The sequence below is a fragment of the Adiantum capillus-veneris genome, chromosome 25 (genome assembly GCF_014529385.1).
Source record: "Adiantum capillus-veneris isolate H3 chromosome 25, ASM1452938v2, whole genome shotgun sequence".
NCBI classification, from domain to species: Eukaryota; Viridiplantae; Streptophyta; class Polypodiopsida; order Polypodiales; family Pteridaceae; genus Adiantum; species Adiantum capillus-veneris.
In genome coordinates, this window is record NC_140955.1 from 19,222,146 (window position 1) to 19,236,953 (window position 14,808).

Below are 14,808 nucleotides of genomic sequence, written 5' to 3' on the forward strand. Positions count from 1 at the left end.
ACATCACATGGCCTTATGCACCTCCCCTGTGGTTCATTTTACACTCATCGTATAGACCACCTTGATGTTTACATAGCCTACACATTGTTTCCTCGCTTTTGTACTTCCTCTGGGTGATATGCCATTGAGCATCTTTAGAGGTCTCTTTTGTACACAGAATACAGAGAGAGAGAGAGAGAGAGAGAGAGAGAGAGAGAGAGAGAGAGAGAGAGAGAGAGAGAGAGAGAGAGAGAGAGAGAGAGAGAAAGAAAGAAAGATTTTTAACGTCTATGTTAGGCCGAAATCGGCCTATGAGACAAATCAAATGTACATGGTGTGTATGTCATCCGTCTATCGGAAAGACAAATGAAACAAAAACTAATACAGAACTGAACTGAATGTAGGTAGTGGAGTTCTGAGGAGGGATGGAGCTCTATCTCTAGGGGTATATGCATGTCTATATGCTCAAGGTAGTACAATCATGAGAATGCATCAAGCTATCTAGCTCCATCCTGTACTAATGGGGGGATGTAAGATGTGGTACATGGGCGGGTCTGGTGCCAAGGCTACCCGGATGAAAGCTGTCGGGTCGGCCCTCATCTGAGCCACTTGCTCCTCAGTGGCACGGCGCTCCCGGGCTCGGATCTCCTCGATCTGTCGGTGGTGGGAGCTCGCGCCCGTGTAGCCTGTGACTCGTGGTCGTCGTCTAGCTCGGTTCACCTCCGCCTGTGGGAGTGTCACTCCCCTCTGAGTGTCTGGTGAGGGAGGGGCGAAAATCCTCTGAAAGAAGTCTGTGAGCTGCGACTGTCTCCCCTCTGTCTGTGTAGCTGTGTGTGGCTGTAGTAGTGTGTCCCGATGGCTCTGTATCTCTAGTAAGAAACGTCCGAGCTGTCTCTGATCTCGAGATTCCATGATCTCTCGGAGAGTGGGCTGTCCTCTGAATAAGGCCTCATACCTGCCTCTGATCTTAGTGTATGCTCTGCATCTACATACAAAGTGCTCCTCACTCTCCACCTCCTCTGTGCAGGCTCTGCAGATTCGCTCCTCCCTGGGAACACCAGTATGTCTCCCGATCTCAATCTCTAACCTGTGTGAAGCCACTCTCAGCTAACCAATCGCCACCCGTGAGCTATGTGGCATATATGTGTCCATGTAGCGTGGTCTCTGTATGAACCCCCCAGACAATATGGTGAGAAACTGGTCTCTGTAATCTGACATCCTCGTCCCCAAGCCAGGTGCCTCCCAGACTCTCCTAGTGTATAGCTGCCACAGATCCTGTCTCAATACCAAGTTCCTCTCACTGCGAGAGAGGTGAACATATGGTGAGTGGGGGTCGTACTGGAATGGTGGTAGGCTCTCCATGTCAAGACCGTGTCCCTCAAACCATGCTCTGACCTGTGAGTACCATGCTCTCTCATGCCCATTCTCTGATAGCTGTATAGCTGCCTCAAATGCTCTACGGGTAAGTCTGTCAGGAGGTAGCTCTCTCATCCTCTGGATGAAGCAAACTGTCTGGAATAGTGCCTCTACAACCATAGGTGGTGTGGCAAGCTCGGCTCTAATAATGTCATGTGGCACTGTCTTCTTGCTGCGGAGCAAGCGTGAGATCATACATACCTGTGGTCTCTCAAGCTGTGTCCACTGGTCAGCTGTCAATCCTGGTGCCCATACTGCCGCCGAGTACAGCAAGGCCGGGGTGACTAAGGTGTCGAAAAGCCACCCCTTCGTGCGGGGCTCCTGAAAGTGTGCCTGGTGGCATCTCCGCTCTAGCATGGCCAGAGCTGCATATCCTCGGGTGAGCCTGTCAACAGCAGCCTGCCTCATAGTGAAGGGTCCTGGTAGGCTGGTGAATGTGATGCCAAGGTAGACATAGGAGGTGACTACATCAACCTGTCCTCCTGCTGCTGTGAAGGTGGCGGCGCTCCTCATTGCACTGGATGTGTGAAAGATCATAACCTTGGTTTTGCCAAGGTTCACAGTCAACCCCCTGTGTGTGCTGAATTCGTCCAAGGCCTCAAGATGGCGTTGCAAGCCCTCGGGTGACTCTGAAATCAACACAATATCATCAGCATATAACATGATGTGGACCGGAGTACCTGCCAAGTCGCTCCCCTCTCCCCCTGCTCGCAGTATGTAGTCGGAGATCTCGTCGATGTAGAGCCCAAAGAGTGTCGGGGAAAGTGGGCATCCTTGCTTAACACCAATGGTGCTAGCAATGGTCTCTGAAAACCCGCCTGGGCAACGAACCCGACCCGTCACCCTCTCATAGAGAGCATATATGGCCCAAATCATCTCTGTTGGTACCCCAATGCTGTGAAGGCGCTGGAAGAGTCTCTCGCGTGGGACTGTGTCAAAGGCCTTGCGGAAGTCCACAAAGCAGCAGTAAAGCCTCTTCTTCCGCGCCTTTGCTCCATCAATGAGGTAGCGCAAAACGAAGATGTGGTCAGTGGTGGAGAAAGTTCGTCTGAAACCTGCCTAGCCTGGAGCTCGTAAACCCTCGATCTCTGCGTAGCAGCTGAGCTGTGCCTCAAGTACTGCTCCATATAGCTTGGCCATCGTGTGGCCAATCATGATAGTCCTGTAGTTCCCTGGGTCCAGGGTGTCGCCAGATTTGTGGATAGGCACTATGGTGTGCTGTGTCCACTCCTCTGGGAAGCCCTCCCCTATAGCCCGATTGAAGACATGTGCAATCAACGGGGCTATAGTGGAGGCCGCATAAATGATGTGCTCACTCTGTAATCCAGTATGGTCAGCTGATCGTCTGTGCTGCATGCGGCGTATGGCCCTCTCTACCATCTCTGCTGTAAAGAAGGAGGAGCACGTGGGGCGTGGCTCGTGTGGCTGTGGGATAGGAGGCTGCCCTGGCACCTCATATAGTCGCTCTGCATAATCATGCCATATCTGTGGATCCTCAATAGCTGTAGTCGGACGTGGCTCGCGCAGGGTGCGCCATGCCGTCGCGCTATCCATGCTTAAGAATAGGCGGTATAGCTCAAGCTCCTGTGCCTCTTCGAATGCTCGCCGCTTTTGGTGTGTCAGCGTCTTCATATGCCGTCTGGCCTCTCTCTCTGTGATCTCTCCTAAGGCTCGCCGTGCGCGGAGGCGTCGGTATAGCTCTCTGCACTCATCATCATATCAGCGGTTCTGAGGCATAGTCCCGGGGGGGGGAGTGCGTCCTGTGTGAGTGGTGTGTGGAAAAGAGCTAATAGCTGAAGTGTGGAGAACGGAAGAGATATGTGATGTGAGAACTGAGAGTGGTGTGGATGGGTGGAGGAGGCATAGGCCATGTTCGACCTTGGCCGAGTAAAGAGAGGCTAGCTCATGTGTGAAATGGATGGTGGTGTGTGGAGTGTGTGTTGTGGAGCTGTGTGGGATGGTATCTCCGGTGATGGAGAAAGAGAGGTATGTGTGGTCGGCTCCGATGGGTATGGGTGGAATGGTGAAGGATGTGATAAGGTTTGTAGCCTCCCTGGGTCCCAGAATATAGTCGATTGTACTCCCCCCTCCTTCTGCAACTCCATGTGGCATACAAGCCAGGCCCCCTGAGGTGGGCCACTGGACCATCCCGTTATAAATAACGAGACGGTGCTGGGAGCCAAGTCGAAGTAGATGTCGTCCGTAGGCTGTGACTGGAGCTCTGTCTGCTGTATCTCTCATAGTAGCCTCCTCATCTAGAGTGTGTAGTGCCTCTGGGTCCTCATGGTCATATGCCTCACACTGCTCACTGCGCGTACGAGCATTGAAGTCTCCCATAAGGAAAACTTCACCCAGTGTGGAGTACTCCATAATCTCCTCCGTGAGGCATGCGTACGGTGACTCCTGCTCAATAGGGGCGAATCTGGAGCCTGTGGGAGCAAAGTAGCAAAGGGCAATGTAGACGATCCTGTCTCGTGAGAGCTCGAGGCGAATCCACATGTAGCGGGCCTGTGGGTCCCGGGCAACAATCTGTAGTCTGCTGTGAACCCCCTGTCTAAAGAGTATGGCCACTCCTCCTGAGCCGCGGGTGGTGTGCTGGCGCATACATCCGCGATGTAGAGACTCCCACTGGAATCCATGTATCCATGGTAACCCTCTCTCCGGGCTCTCGTGTGTCTCTGTAAGTAGAATGATGTCTCGACCTCTCATCACCTCCTCAAGTCTCTCTGGGTGTGTCCATAGAACTCCATTGCAATTCCAAACCGTGACATGAATCTCCTCGTGTGTCCCACAGGCCGCGAGTCCCTATGCGATGGTCTTGCCATCAATGATAACCCTACCATCTCGATATACTGCCTTCTTCCCTTCTTTGCGGGCTTGGTGGACTCGAGGCATGCACGCGCGACGGTGATCTTGTTGCATCTTTGTGAGGTCATCATCAAGATAAATCGGGGGGCCTTCTATCCCTCTCAAGATGACCCTCTTTCGGAGGAAGGAAGTTCGAGACTCCTCGGAGGCGAATTGGAGGATGAGAGCTCTCTTCTTTGGATCTTTGCCGGCTCTCCAAACTTTGGAGAAAGGGATCTCTTCTTCCTTGTATCCCACTTTCTTGCATAAAGCTTTCCCATCGCTCTCGGGTGTAGACCCTTCTTCTTCTTTGATGCCGGTCACTCGCACATTGAGACGGCGAGCTTGTCGCATCTTCTCCTCTTCGATGGTTGTGTGTACGATGAGTACCTCATCTTTTTGGGCTTCCTCTCTTGCTACCTTCTTGATATTCTTTTTGACCACTTCGACCCATCCTTCTTTGGTGGCCTCTAATTTGTCCTCCATGCTTGTGTTGAGGGCTTTGGTGATCTCCTCCTTGAGGGCTTCCTTAGCCTCCTCTTTAATCTCTCCTTCCTCGGGGGTGAGGGATGTGATGGAAGCATGAAGGAGATCGATTTGTGCCTTCATCTCTTCTTGCTCTTTCCTCCATCTCTCCCTCTCCTTCTCGTTCTCCCGTTCCCTTCTCTCCGTCTCCTCTTTGAGATTTTGGATTTCCGCTCTCATGTCCTCCTTCTCCTCGGTCCATAGCTTGATGAAGGTGGCTTTCTCCTCCTTCCATATCTCTCTCTCCATCCGCCATTCTTTCATGTCCTTCTCCAGTTGTGCAATCCTCTTGTTCGTGAGCATGAAGGTTGTCTTCGTTGTCGGTGTCGGCGTCTTGATGATGAGAGAGAGAGAGAGAGAGAGAGAGAGAGAGAGAGAGAGAGAGAGAGAGTCTTTTTAGTTTGCAAGTCCAGACTTTTTGGACCTCATGAAGGTATATATACGAAGGGTGCTCACTTGAAATGAATGTACAAAGAGGGAAGTAGATAAAAAATGGGTGATTTTGATACTTGTTTTCATTTGAGCCCGTTTACGATGTCTGGCGATGATATATTGCACACGCTGTACTGATCACTTGCATTCTTCACAGGTGAATACATAACTTTTGAAGGTTGTTAGGCATGCGAAACGTGTCAATAAGCACATCTATATTATGGGTGAAGTGTGCCAATTTATGGCTTCTTTTGCTCTTGCACATACCCAGAATTGACAGAAATAGATGATTTGTCGTAGGTAACTCTTTCCAAGATTTTCATGCGGTGAGAGGTTTTGAGGATTGCTCTTACCTAATCGTATTTCTTTAACATGTTATGGTTGTTCAGGTAGGATCCGATGTTTGTGTGCCTCCTTTTGTCTCTTAGGCCGTTAAGTTTTCATGCAGACTGCAGGTTTCAAGAGCAAAGTTCACATGAAAGTCTTGCTGCGATGGATGAAAGAGAGGCAGCGAGTCAGGCTGGTGGGTCATCCCAAAAATAAGAAGGTAGATGAAGAAGACTCAATGAGATATGCAACATTGTTCTACAACGAGGCTAAAGAATCTCTTTCACACTCAGAGGGTACGGAGGAAGAAAATTCCGCTTAAAAGGTTCTATCTGCATATTGTCTACTGAATGAGAAGGGTACTTAGTGTCTACTGAATGAGAAGGGTACTGCTTCAGATTGCATAACTATTGTAAGGTGTTCCTGTCATTAATATGACACTACACAGGGGACAAACACAAAAGAAAGCTAATGCTTTGGATCACTTAGCTAATGTAAAAGTTGCCTCCCATTAATATGACACTGCTCAACGGAAAAGCACAATTATATCGTATTAAGAGGTGCTTGTTAACCCACTTTTTAGGACATTGCATGAGCATTTCTTCATGCATTTGTGCAATCTTTAGCGTTCAATCATTTACATGCTGTGCTCGAAACAAGCTGCTTCTCGTTCTCAATTTGCTTACTGCATCTTGGAGTTTAAGAGTGGCATTTTTCCATTTCTAATGTGTTAAAACTGAGAGAGAGAGAGAGAGAGAGAGAGAGAGAGAGAGAGAGAGAGAGAGAGATTGATTTTCATTAGGAAAGAAATGGACTCATTTTTGGACCTTTTAGCTCTAGTGGGAGTATGCTCCTCAGCCAATAGGAAAAAGACTAGCGTTACGTAAAAAATGCCTTTTTCCTCATTTTTAGAAATGTCCATGAAAATCATTTTGGTGAAATTGTTACTATCACGAGAAAAGTAAGGCGCTTGATAGTGACATCTTGCACAAGCGTCGAGTGTCTTTTTATGACCTGCTGTTGCTATCCTATAAAGTGAGGTACTTGTACGCGTGCATCTTGCGCAAGCATCAAACACCTTTTTATGAGCTACTTGCAATTCAAATTCGAACAGATCGTACTTGATAGCGATTGATAGGTACTATTTAAGACTATGAAGGGGTCAAAACCAAGCAAATAGATGCCCATGAGGGGTCTCTTGGGCCTCTATTCGCTTGGTTTTGACCTCTTGAGACCCTAGGCTTAAAAAGGCTATATCTTGAGCTAGAGACGTCATATGTGAGAATTTTAAAGTGCTATTGAAACTGGCGCGTGGGGCGGTAGGCTTTGGCTTTCACCCGAAATTCTTTACTTTACTTTAGTCTTTAGGACACAAAGGAACTTCACGAATAAGCCTGTAACTGGAATTCAACACTTCAAGATAAACCACGGTCTGGCAGCTAGAGCGCTACCAAGCAGACAACGACACCATGTTGGCCCCAAAGACTGGCGCTCCTTTCGGTATTTCTTTATTCTTATTATACTTGAGAAAAACCTATAAACTTCTACAAGCTGTCCCACGATTATTGGGCTGAAATTTCTCTACTCTAACCCGATTTCGGCAACATAACCACAGTAGAAGTCTCCACGGGCAAAATCCCAAGCAAACATTGACTTTCCATGCACTTTAGAGCTCTTTTGCAAAACTTGACGAGAAATTGCAGCTCGTTGAATTCTCTGTTTTACGCTTCGATCCGCGTGCCGATCACTTTTCTGGGTAGCCCTCGAGCTCTCGCACCTGTAGGATCACTTGCCCCTTGAATTAAACGAGATTCCTCGCGGGAAATCTCTCTAAGTCGTCCTATACAAGCATCCAATTTTCCGGAGGCTCCCCAAGCAATTAAACCCCTTAAATTAAACGAGATTCCTCGCGGGAAATCTCTCTAAGTTGTCCTGTACAAGCACCTAATGCTTTCCCGAGGCTCCCCTAGCAAATAAACTATCCAAACCCTTCCACCTAGCCCTCACCAAGCTGTCCAAACCCGTCCATGGCTGTAATTGCAGGTTTTGGATCCAATTTCGCCAGCATAACGTCGCAAGTATCCCTATAGGTCAAAAGTACACGTCAAGGAAACTTTCCCTTGCGGTATGGAAGCTTTCCAGTGAGTTGCAGGTCAATTTCAGCACGTTGTAATTTTCTGTTTGCCACTTTTAGGTGCCTACTGCCCTGTACACGCATCCCAAGGCCTTTCTGAGGCTCCCTTGGCCATTCTCTGCAGTTTAGATACGAAACTCTAAACCTGTAGAAAAACACAGCAGGCTGTAATTCTCTGCTTTGGACCGTTTCGAGCGGAGCGAGCACGCCTACGCGTGTCTCAGGTGCTCCCACACGCAATGGGACAGTTCCCCTGTAAATCGGACGAGTTTTCACGCGAGAAAACTCTCCGTTTTTGCATTCCTTCGCGATGGACCTGTACATGGTCATCTCAGAAGCCCAACTAGTGGGGCATTACCATATGTGCAAAGGGGAGAGAGAGATGTGCGAGAGCAAATCATCGCGCTACATAGAGCAAAGGAGAAGGCAAGCTTTCCATTAAAGCTGCGAGCACTTGCACCCACTACTCACACACATTATGTAGCACTTAATGAAGAAAATCAGCCTCCTCTCTCAATTTGGGCGCCCCCTCTTCATGCAGATCTGGCAGATCAGCCTGGAGCTGCCATGTGTCCCTTATGCCTCTTTTGAGTTAACCCACCAACTTATAAGTGTTATATGACTTTGAACTGAGCCTAGTCGAGTGCTGATTAGCCCGACCAACTCGTGGTGACCCGCCCTTCCCGACTGTGAGGGAGCAGGAGAGAGAGCCCACTTGCTGTCCTATGCAATGAGAGTGAAGGAGAAGAGGAGAGTGGCGCAGAGGAAGCTCACGCAGAGAGAAAACGTGAGAGAGAGAGAGCGCTCGTAGAAAATTGGAGAAGTCACGATGATTTTTATTTGGGCTTGACCTTTGAGTATATGAGTAAGTGACTAGGGGGCCATTCACACTTGGGCCCCCTCACTTATAAGTCTTTTAACTTATAAGTTAATAAGTTAATAAGTACAAGGCACTTAGGCCTTTATTCCCTAACAACCTCCCACCTAAAGGCAATGTACCTTGGGAGATCAAAGAATCAGCCAACTATGATACATCAGCTGATGATGCACTTACTCATCCAACACCCATCATCTGACGGCAATATGCAAACCGCTCTGCTGGAAGACTCTTGGTCAAAAGATCTGCAGGATTGTCATCTGTGTGCACCTTGACAAGTGTAATGCTCTTGTCATCAAGCACACTCCTGATAAAATGATACTTCACCTCTATGTGCTTTGTCTTGGCATGAAAAACAGGATTCCTTGCAAGCATAATAGCACTCTGACTATCACAGTGTAGCACAGGAACCGGTGACTTAATGCCAAGCTCTTCTACCAAACGCATGAGCCACAAAGCTTCTTTGCATGCCTCAGTGGCAGCCACATACTCAGCCTCAGTGGTAGACAAAGCAACACATTTTTGCAGTCTAGAAATCCAAGAAACTGCACCTCCTGTGAATGTAAACACATATCCAGAGGTAGACTTCCTGCAATCTGGATGTCCAGCAAAATCTGCATCTGTAAAGCCATGCAGAGATGTCTCACTCTTCCCAAAACAAATGCACAAGTCTTTAGTGCCTTTCAAGTATCTCAAGATACATTTCACTGCTTCCCAATGCTTTTTGCCAGGATTGCTCATGTACCTGCTTACCACTCCCACCGCAAATGCAATGTCCGGACGTGTAGCAACCATAGCATACATCAAACTGCCAACGGCTGATGCATAAGGAATCTTGGTCATTTCAGCCCGCATATCATCTGTGTTTGGGCAGTCATGTGCAGTCAGTTTTACATATGGAGGCAGCGGAGTACCAAGTGCCTTTCCCCCATCCATATGAAAACGATGTAGCACCTTATTAACATAATCTCGTTGAGATAGATACAGACGCCTGTTGGGTCTATCTCGAGAGATACGCATGCCCAAAATATGATTAGCATCACCAAGATCCTTCATGTCAAAGCGATTCTTTAAGCTTTGCTGTAATGCATCCAACTCCGTGACATTTTTACCCGCAATAAGCATGTCATCAACATACAAAATCAGCAATAGAAGAGATCCATCACTTGCTGTTTTGATATACAAACAGTGATCAGAATTACTTCTTTTGTATCCTTGAGACCTCATGAATGTATCAAACTTGTGATACCATGCACGGGGAGACTGTTTCAAACCATACAAGCTCTTCAAGAGTCTACATACTTTCTTCTCTTGCCCCTTTGACACAAAACCTTCTGGCTGCATCATATAGAGCATCTCAAGCAAATCGCCATGCAAAAACGCTGTTTTGACATCCATTTGCTTTAACTCCATATCTTCAGAAGCAACCAGGCCTAAAACAAGACGTAATGTGGCAAGCTTTACAACAGGAGAAAAAATCTCATCAAAATCCACACCATGCTTTTGCTTGTACCCTTTAGCAACCAAACGTGCCTTGTACTTAGAAGAAGCATCAGATGTGACCTTGGTCTTGTAAACCCATTTACATGGCAGAGCCTTATGCCCTTTAGGCAAATCAACCAAGTCCCATGTATGGTTTTTCTCCAAAGACTGCATTTCCGAAACCATTGCTTTGAACCATTTCTTACTGTCTTCCCGTTGCATAGCCTCTTTATAGCAAGACGGCTCACCACAATCAGTAAGCATGACATAGTCCAAAGACGGTTCATATCTATCGGGGGGCCTTGTCACCCGAGTAGATCTACGCACCCAATGGTCCATAACAGGTGGATTTTCAGCCTGTAAACCATCAAAAACAGCAGGCTGTTCAGCCGGTTGCATCGCAACAACGGGCGGTCTAGGAGCATCAACCTGTTCCCCTACCTGTGGTGCATCAATGGCAACTTGTTGGGGCTGATTTTCAGCAGCTAATGGCTGATTTTCAGCACCATTTTCAGCATGTAAAGGCTGCTGAACATTGGGCCTTCTTGGCTGTCCATATGTAACATCTTCACGAAAAACAACCCGGCGCACTTCCTCGACCTTTGTGGGCTGTTTGTGCATGCAATTCTCATTGAAGATGACATCATTGCTGCGTATGATTTTCCGTAATGCGGGATCCCATAATCTATACCCCATTTCACCATCCTCACCATATCCTAGGAAAATGCATTTATGAGACTTTGGTTCTAGTTTGGTGCGCAGTTCACTCCGGATGTGAACATAGGCCTCACAACCAAACACTCTTAAATGTGCATATGAGGGTGGCTTGCCAGACCACACCTCCTCAGGCACCTTTCCACCCAAAGCCTTGCTAGGTGAACGATTAATCAAGTGAATAGCTGTTTGCACAGCTTCTGCCCAAAAACCATGAGGTAATGCAGCATGTGACAGCATACTCCGAACTTTCTCTTGGATAGTCCGGTTCAATCTCTCTGCAACTCCATTCTGAGAGGGATTAAAAGGAGCCGTGAGCTCTCTTTTAATACCTTTAGTAGCACAAAAGTCAATAAATGCTTTTGATACATACTCCCCCCCATTGTCTGAGCGCAAAGACCTAAGCTTCTTGTCAGTTTGATTCTCAACAAACGCAAGAAACTTCTTGAAAGTATCCAAAACATCGCTTTTAGCACTTATTGGATACACCCACACCTTACGTGTAGCATCATCGATAAACGAGACAAAATATTTCTTTCCCCCTAAGGACAACTGTGGCATTTCACATACATCGGAATGCACTAAGTCTAACCTGTCAGACTTCAAAGAAAGAGACCTTTTGTGTGGTGTTTGACTGTGCTTACCATAAATACAGTGCTCACAGTGAGAAAAATCAGCATACCTCAAACACGGCAAATAACCACAACGAGACAGAGTTTCCATTCCTCTTTTACTCATGTGTCCCAACCGGCCATGCCACAAAGAAACACTTGGCTGCTCGGTTACGGCGACAACATGGTCACGCACACTAGATACATGCAAAGGATACAAAGTGTCCGATTTACAACCCTTGGCTACAATCCGGGCCCCTTTACAAATTTTCCACTTGCTATCACCAAAAGTGGTGTGATAGCCTGCATCATCTAGCTGCCCTGTACTAATCAAACTCTTCTTGAGTTGTGGCACATGGCGCACTTTGTGCAAAACAAAAGTCATACTATCAGCAAAGGAAAACTGGACATTGCCAATACCTGCAATGTCACATGCATAGTTATCTCCCAAATAAACAGTGCCCTGCACCTCACCTGAGTACTGTGTAAACCAATCCCTATGAGGTGTTACATGAAAGGAGGCACCTGAATCAAGAATCCAAGTATGCATGTCCACATCAGAACCCATAGCAAGGGTATGTGCATCCACAGAAGAGGCATTGAGTACATCAGTGCTGCTGTCACTGTCACAACTACTAGCAACATTGATTTCCTCAATCAACACAGTGCTCTTCTTGGCATTTCCCTTGTCCTTTGCATCAGTTTCAACACCCTTGTTCTTCTCTTTCTTCCACTCATAGCATTCCCGTTTATAATGCCCTTTCTTTCCACAATGATGACACACAACATCTTTCCTACGAGATTTGCTGCGTGCCCTGTCCTTACTGTCAGATTTCTCCCTCTGTTGAGACCTGCCTCTCAAGTGCAATGCATTAGAAGACCCACCTGTGGTGTTCTTCCTGTTCATCTCTTCCATCAAGAGAGAACTCTCTACATCTGCATACTTAAGTGACGCACTTGAGTTACTAAGAGCTGTCCGGAATACATCCCAACTCTCGGGCAATGTGCATAGCAGAAAAGTAGCTTTGAACTCCTCATCAATCGTGAATTTCAGCTCTGTCAGTTGGCTGAAAATAGAATTGAATTCATTGAGGTGCACTGACATGTGCGTGCCCTCCTTCATGCGGAGATCCATAAGCTTCTTAAGCCAATACACTTTACTGGCAGCACTCTGCTGTGCATACAACTCGTCTAAACGCTTCCACATGCCCCATGCTGTCTGCTCATTCTCTATATTGAAGAGTAAATTGTCAGACACCGAAAGCATGATCGTGGAGCGAGCCAACTCGTCCACTTCTTCCCATTCTTCAACCTCCATATCAACCGGTTTCACACCCTGTAACTTAATAGGTTTCGCCTGTTTCTTCTGCAACATCACATTATAACATTGCTTCTTCCATATAGCAAAGTTATGGGCACCTTCAAGCTTGCGAATGTGCAACAAATTGCCACTTTCACTGCTAGAAGCCATTCTGAGTGATTGCAAACAATGAAACCCTGTTTTGCCGACCTAAACACGCCCAAATGTGCGCAATCGGGCAAAAAACAGCTTGCTGTTACAAAAAAATAGCGAGCAAATTTCACGCAAAATCACCCCAAAACGGCGTACATTCACTGCCAAACCCTTACCAAAGGTTTCCACAAGGTGTATACATCATTTGCTTGCTGAAATTCCCTGTTTTGGGGCAAAAATCAGACCTGTAAACACCTGTTTTGCTGAATTTTCAGAACCTCGTTGGTGGAAACACCTGTAAGATTGACCTGTGAGACTTGCCCTAATGAAATTGCATCAAATTGACCCCGAAATTGGTCAATTTCAGCAGAAATAGGCTGCTGTTCGCCAGTTTTTGAAACCCTAATTTTGGGGAAACTGTCACCGGAGGTCGATTCTACACGGTGAGAGGATCCCTTCGCGACAGAGTTGATCGAAAACGGTTGAATATCCTTCCCGCAGCGAGCAAGAACAGAATTCTGATCTGTGTTGCGAAAAATGGCTCTCTTGGAAACCCTATTGCTCTGATACCATGTGTGACGGAGCAGGAGAGAGAGCCCACTTGCTGTCCTATGTAATGAGAGTGAAGGAGAAGAGGAGAGTGGCGCAGAGGAAGCTCACGCAGAGAGAAAACGTGAGAGAGAGAGAGAGAGCGCTCGTAGAAAATTGGGAGAAGTCACGATGATTTTTATTTGGGCTTGACCTTTGAGTATATGAGTAAGTGACTAGGGGGCCATTCACACTTGGGCCCCCTCACTTATAAGTCTTTTAACTCATAAGTTAATAAGTTAATAAGTACAAGGCACTTAGGCCTTTATTCCCTAACACCGACTGCGGGTGAAACTCTCAACCGTCGGCCGTTTCACACGAACGCAATGTGCGGTCATTTGCAACTTCAAAAAGAGGGTCCCAAAAGTTAAACAAAAATCATCGGAAAGAAACCAACAACTCAAGTGAGCAATTGCCACGTCCTTGTGACATAGCACCCTCTTAAAATCGCAAACGTCCTCGATTGCGTATCATATATACATGCCATAGATGATTTAGTGTGGTAAGCAGTCTTTTATCATCGCATGTATCTGCAAGAAAGACTGTCAAAACATGTGTACAAATGACTTAATGAGACCTTCATGCTTTTGTCAAATTGTACACTGCTATTGCACTGAATCCATGAGTACATTTGATGTGCCAGCTCTATCATTACCCCTCCTTTGCAGACATTGGGTTGGAGCATACGTAGGCTGTAACCCAAAGGCCTCAAGGTAAAGGTGCAATACATTTGGTGACTCTGACAGTTCATGCTCTTCCATCCACTTTGCATCCATAGGTGGATAGTTCTTGAACTTCACCAAGTAGCATCTTGCAAACTGTCCCTTAACTTTTACGTGTGCAAAAGGCTCTTGCCTCTGCAAACGAGCATAATTCCACAATATTGTGATGTACCACCCACGACCAAGTAAGCTCAAATTTCAAGATGATTTACCAATGCGTCATAGAATTCAAGCAATCACCTCAGAGAATCAGCGAGCAACGTGTCACTTGGCAGACCCACATCACTCCCGCAGGAGATCTAGTGGCCAATCTACCTCCATGAGACCTCTCCCTATCTCATCTTGGTTTATACTTGCAAACCCTCAAAACGTAGCATAAAATCAGCCCTAATTTGACCACTTTTTGGCAGGGCGAATATGCGAAATTTCTTGTCTGTCATGTGAAGAGGAACCCTCTTCCCTGGTGTCATTTGTCATGTCAGCCATAGTGTAATTCCAAGTTCTTGTACTCTGTGTTTACCCAAAACAACCGAGGCTCACTTCTTGAGGAAAAAGTGATTGATGCCTGGGCAAAACGGAACCTTGAAACCGGCCCGTGGGGCGGTAGGCTTTGGCTTTCACTGAAATTATTTACTTTACTTTAGTCTTTAGGACACAAAGGAACTTCACGAATAAACTTGTGAGACTGGAATTCAACACTT

The 14,808-nt window shown here is 46.9% G+C and overlaps 1 protein-coding gene across 1 annotated transcript in view; it reads left to right on the forward strand.

Moving 5' to 3' along the window:
* The window catches only part of LOC147424523 (uncharacterized), a 40,525-nt gene extending 34,417 nt beyond the window's left edge, over positions 1-6,108 (forward strand). Inside the window, exon 2 of the mRNA XM_086499494.1 lies at positions 5,648-6,108. Within this exon, the coding sequence (XP_086355620.1) occupies positions 5,648-5,848 (201 nt within the window). The 3' untranslated portion in view covers positions 5,849-6,108. The remainder of the gene's footprint in view (positions 1-5,647) is intronic.
* The last annotated feature ends 8,700 nt before the right edge of the window (positions 6,109-14,808 follow it).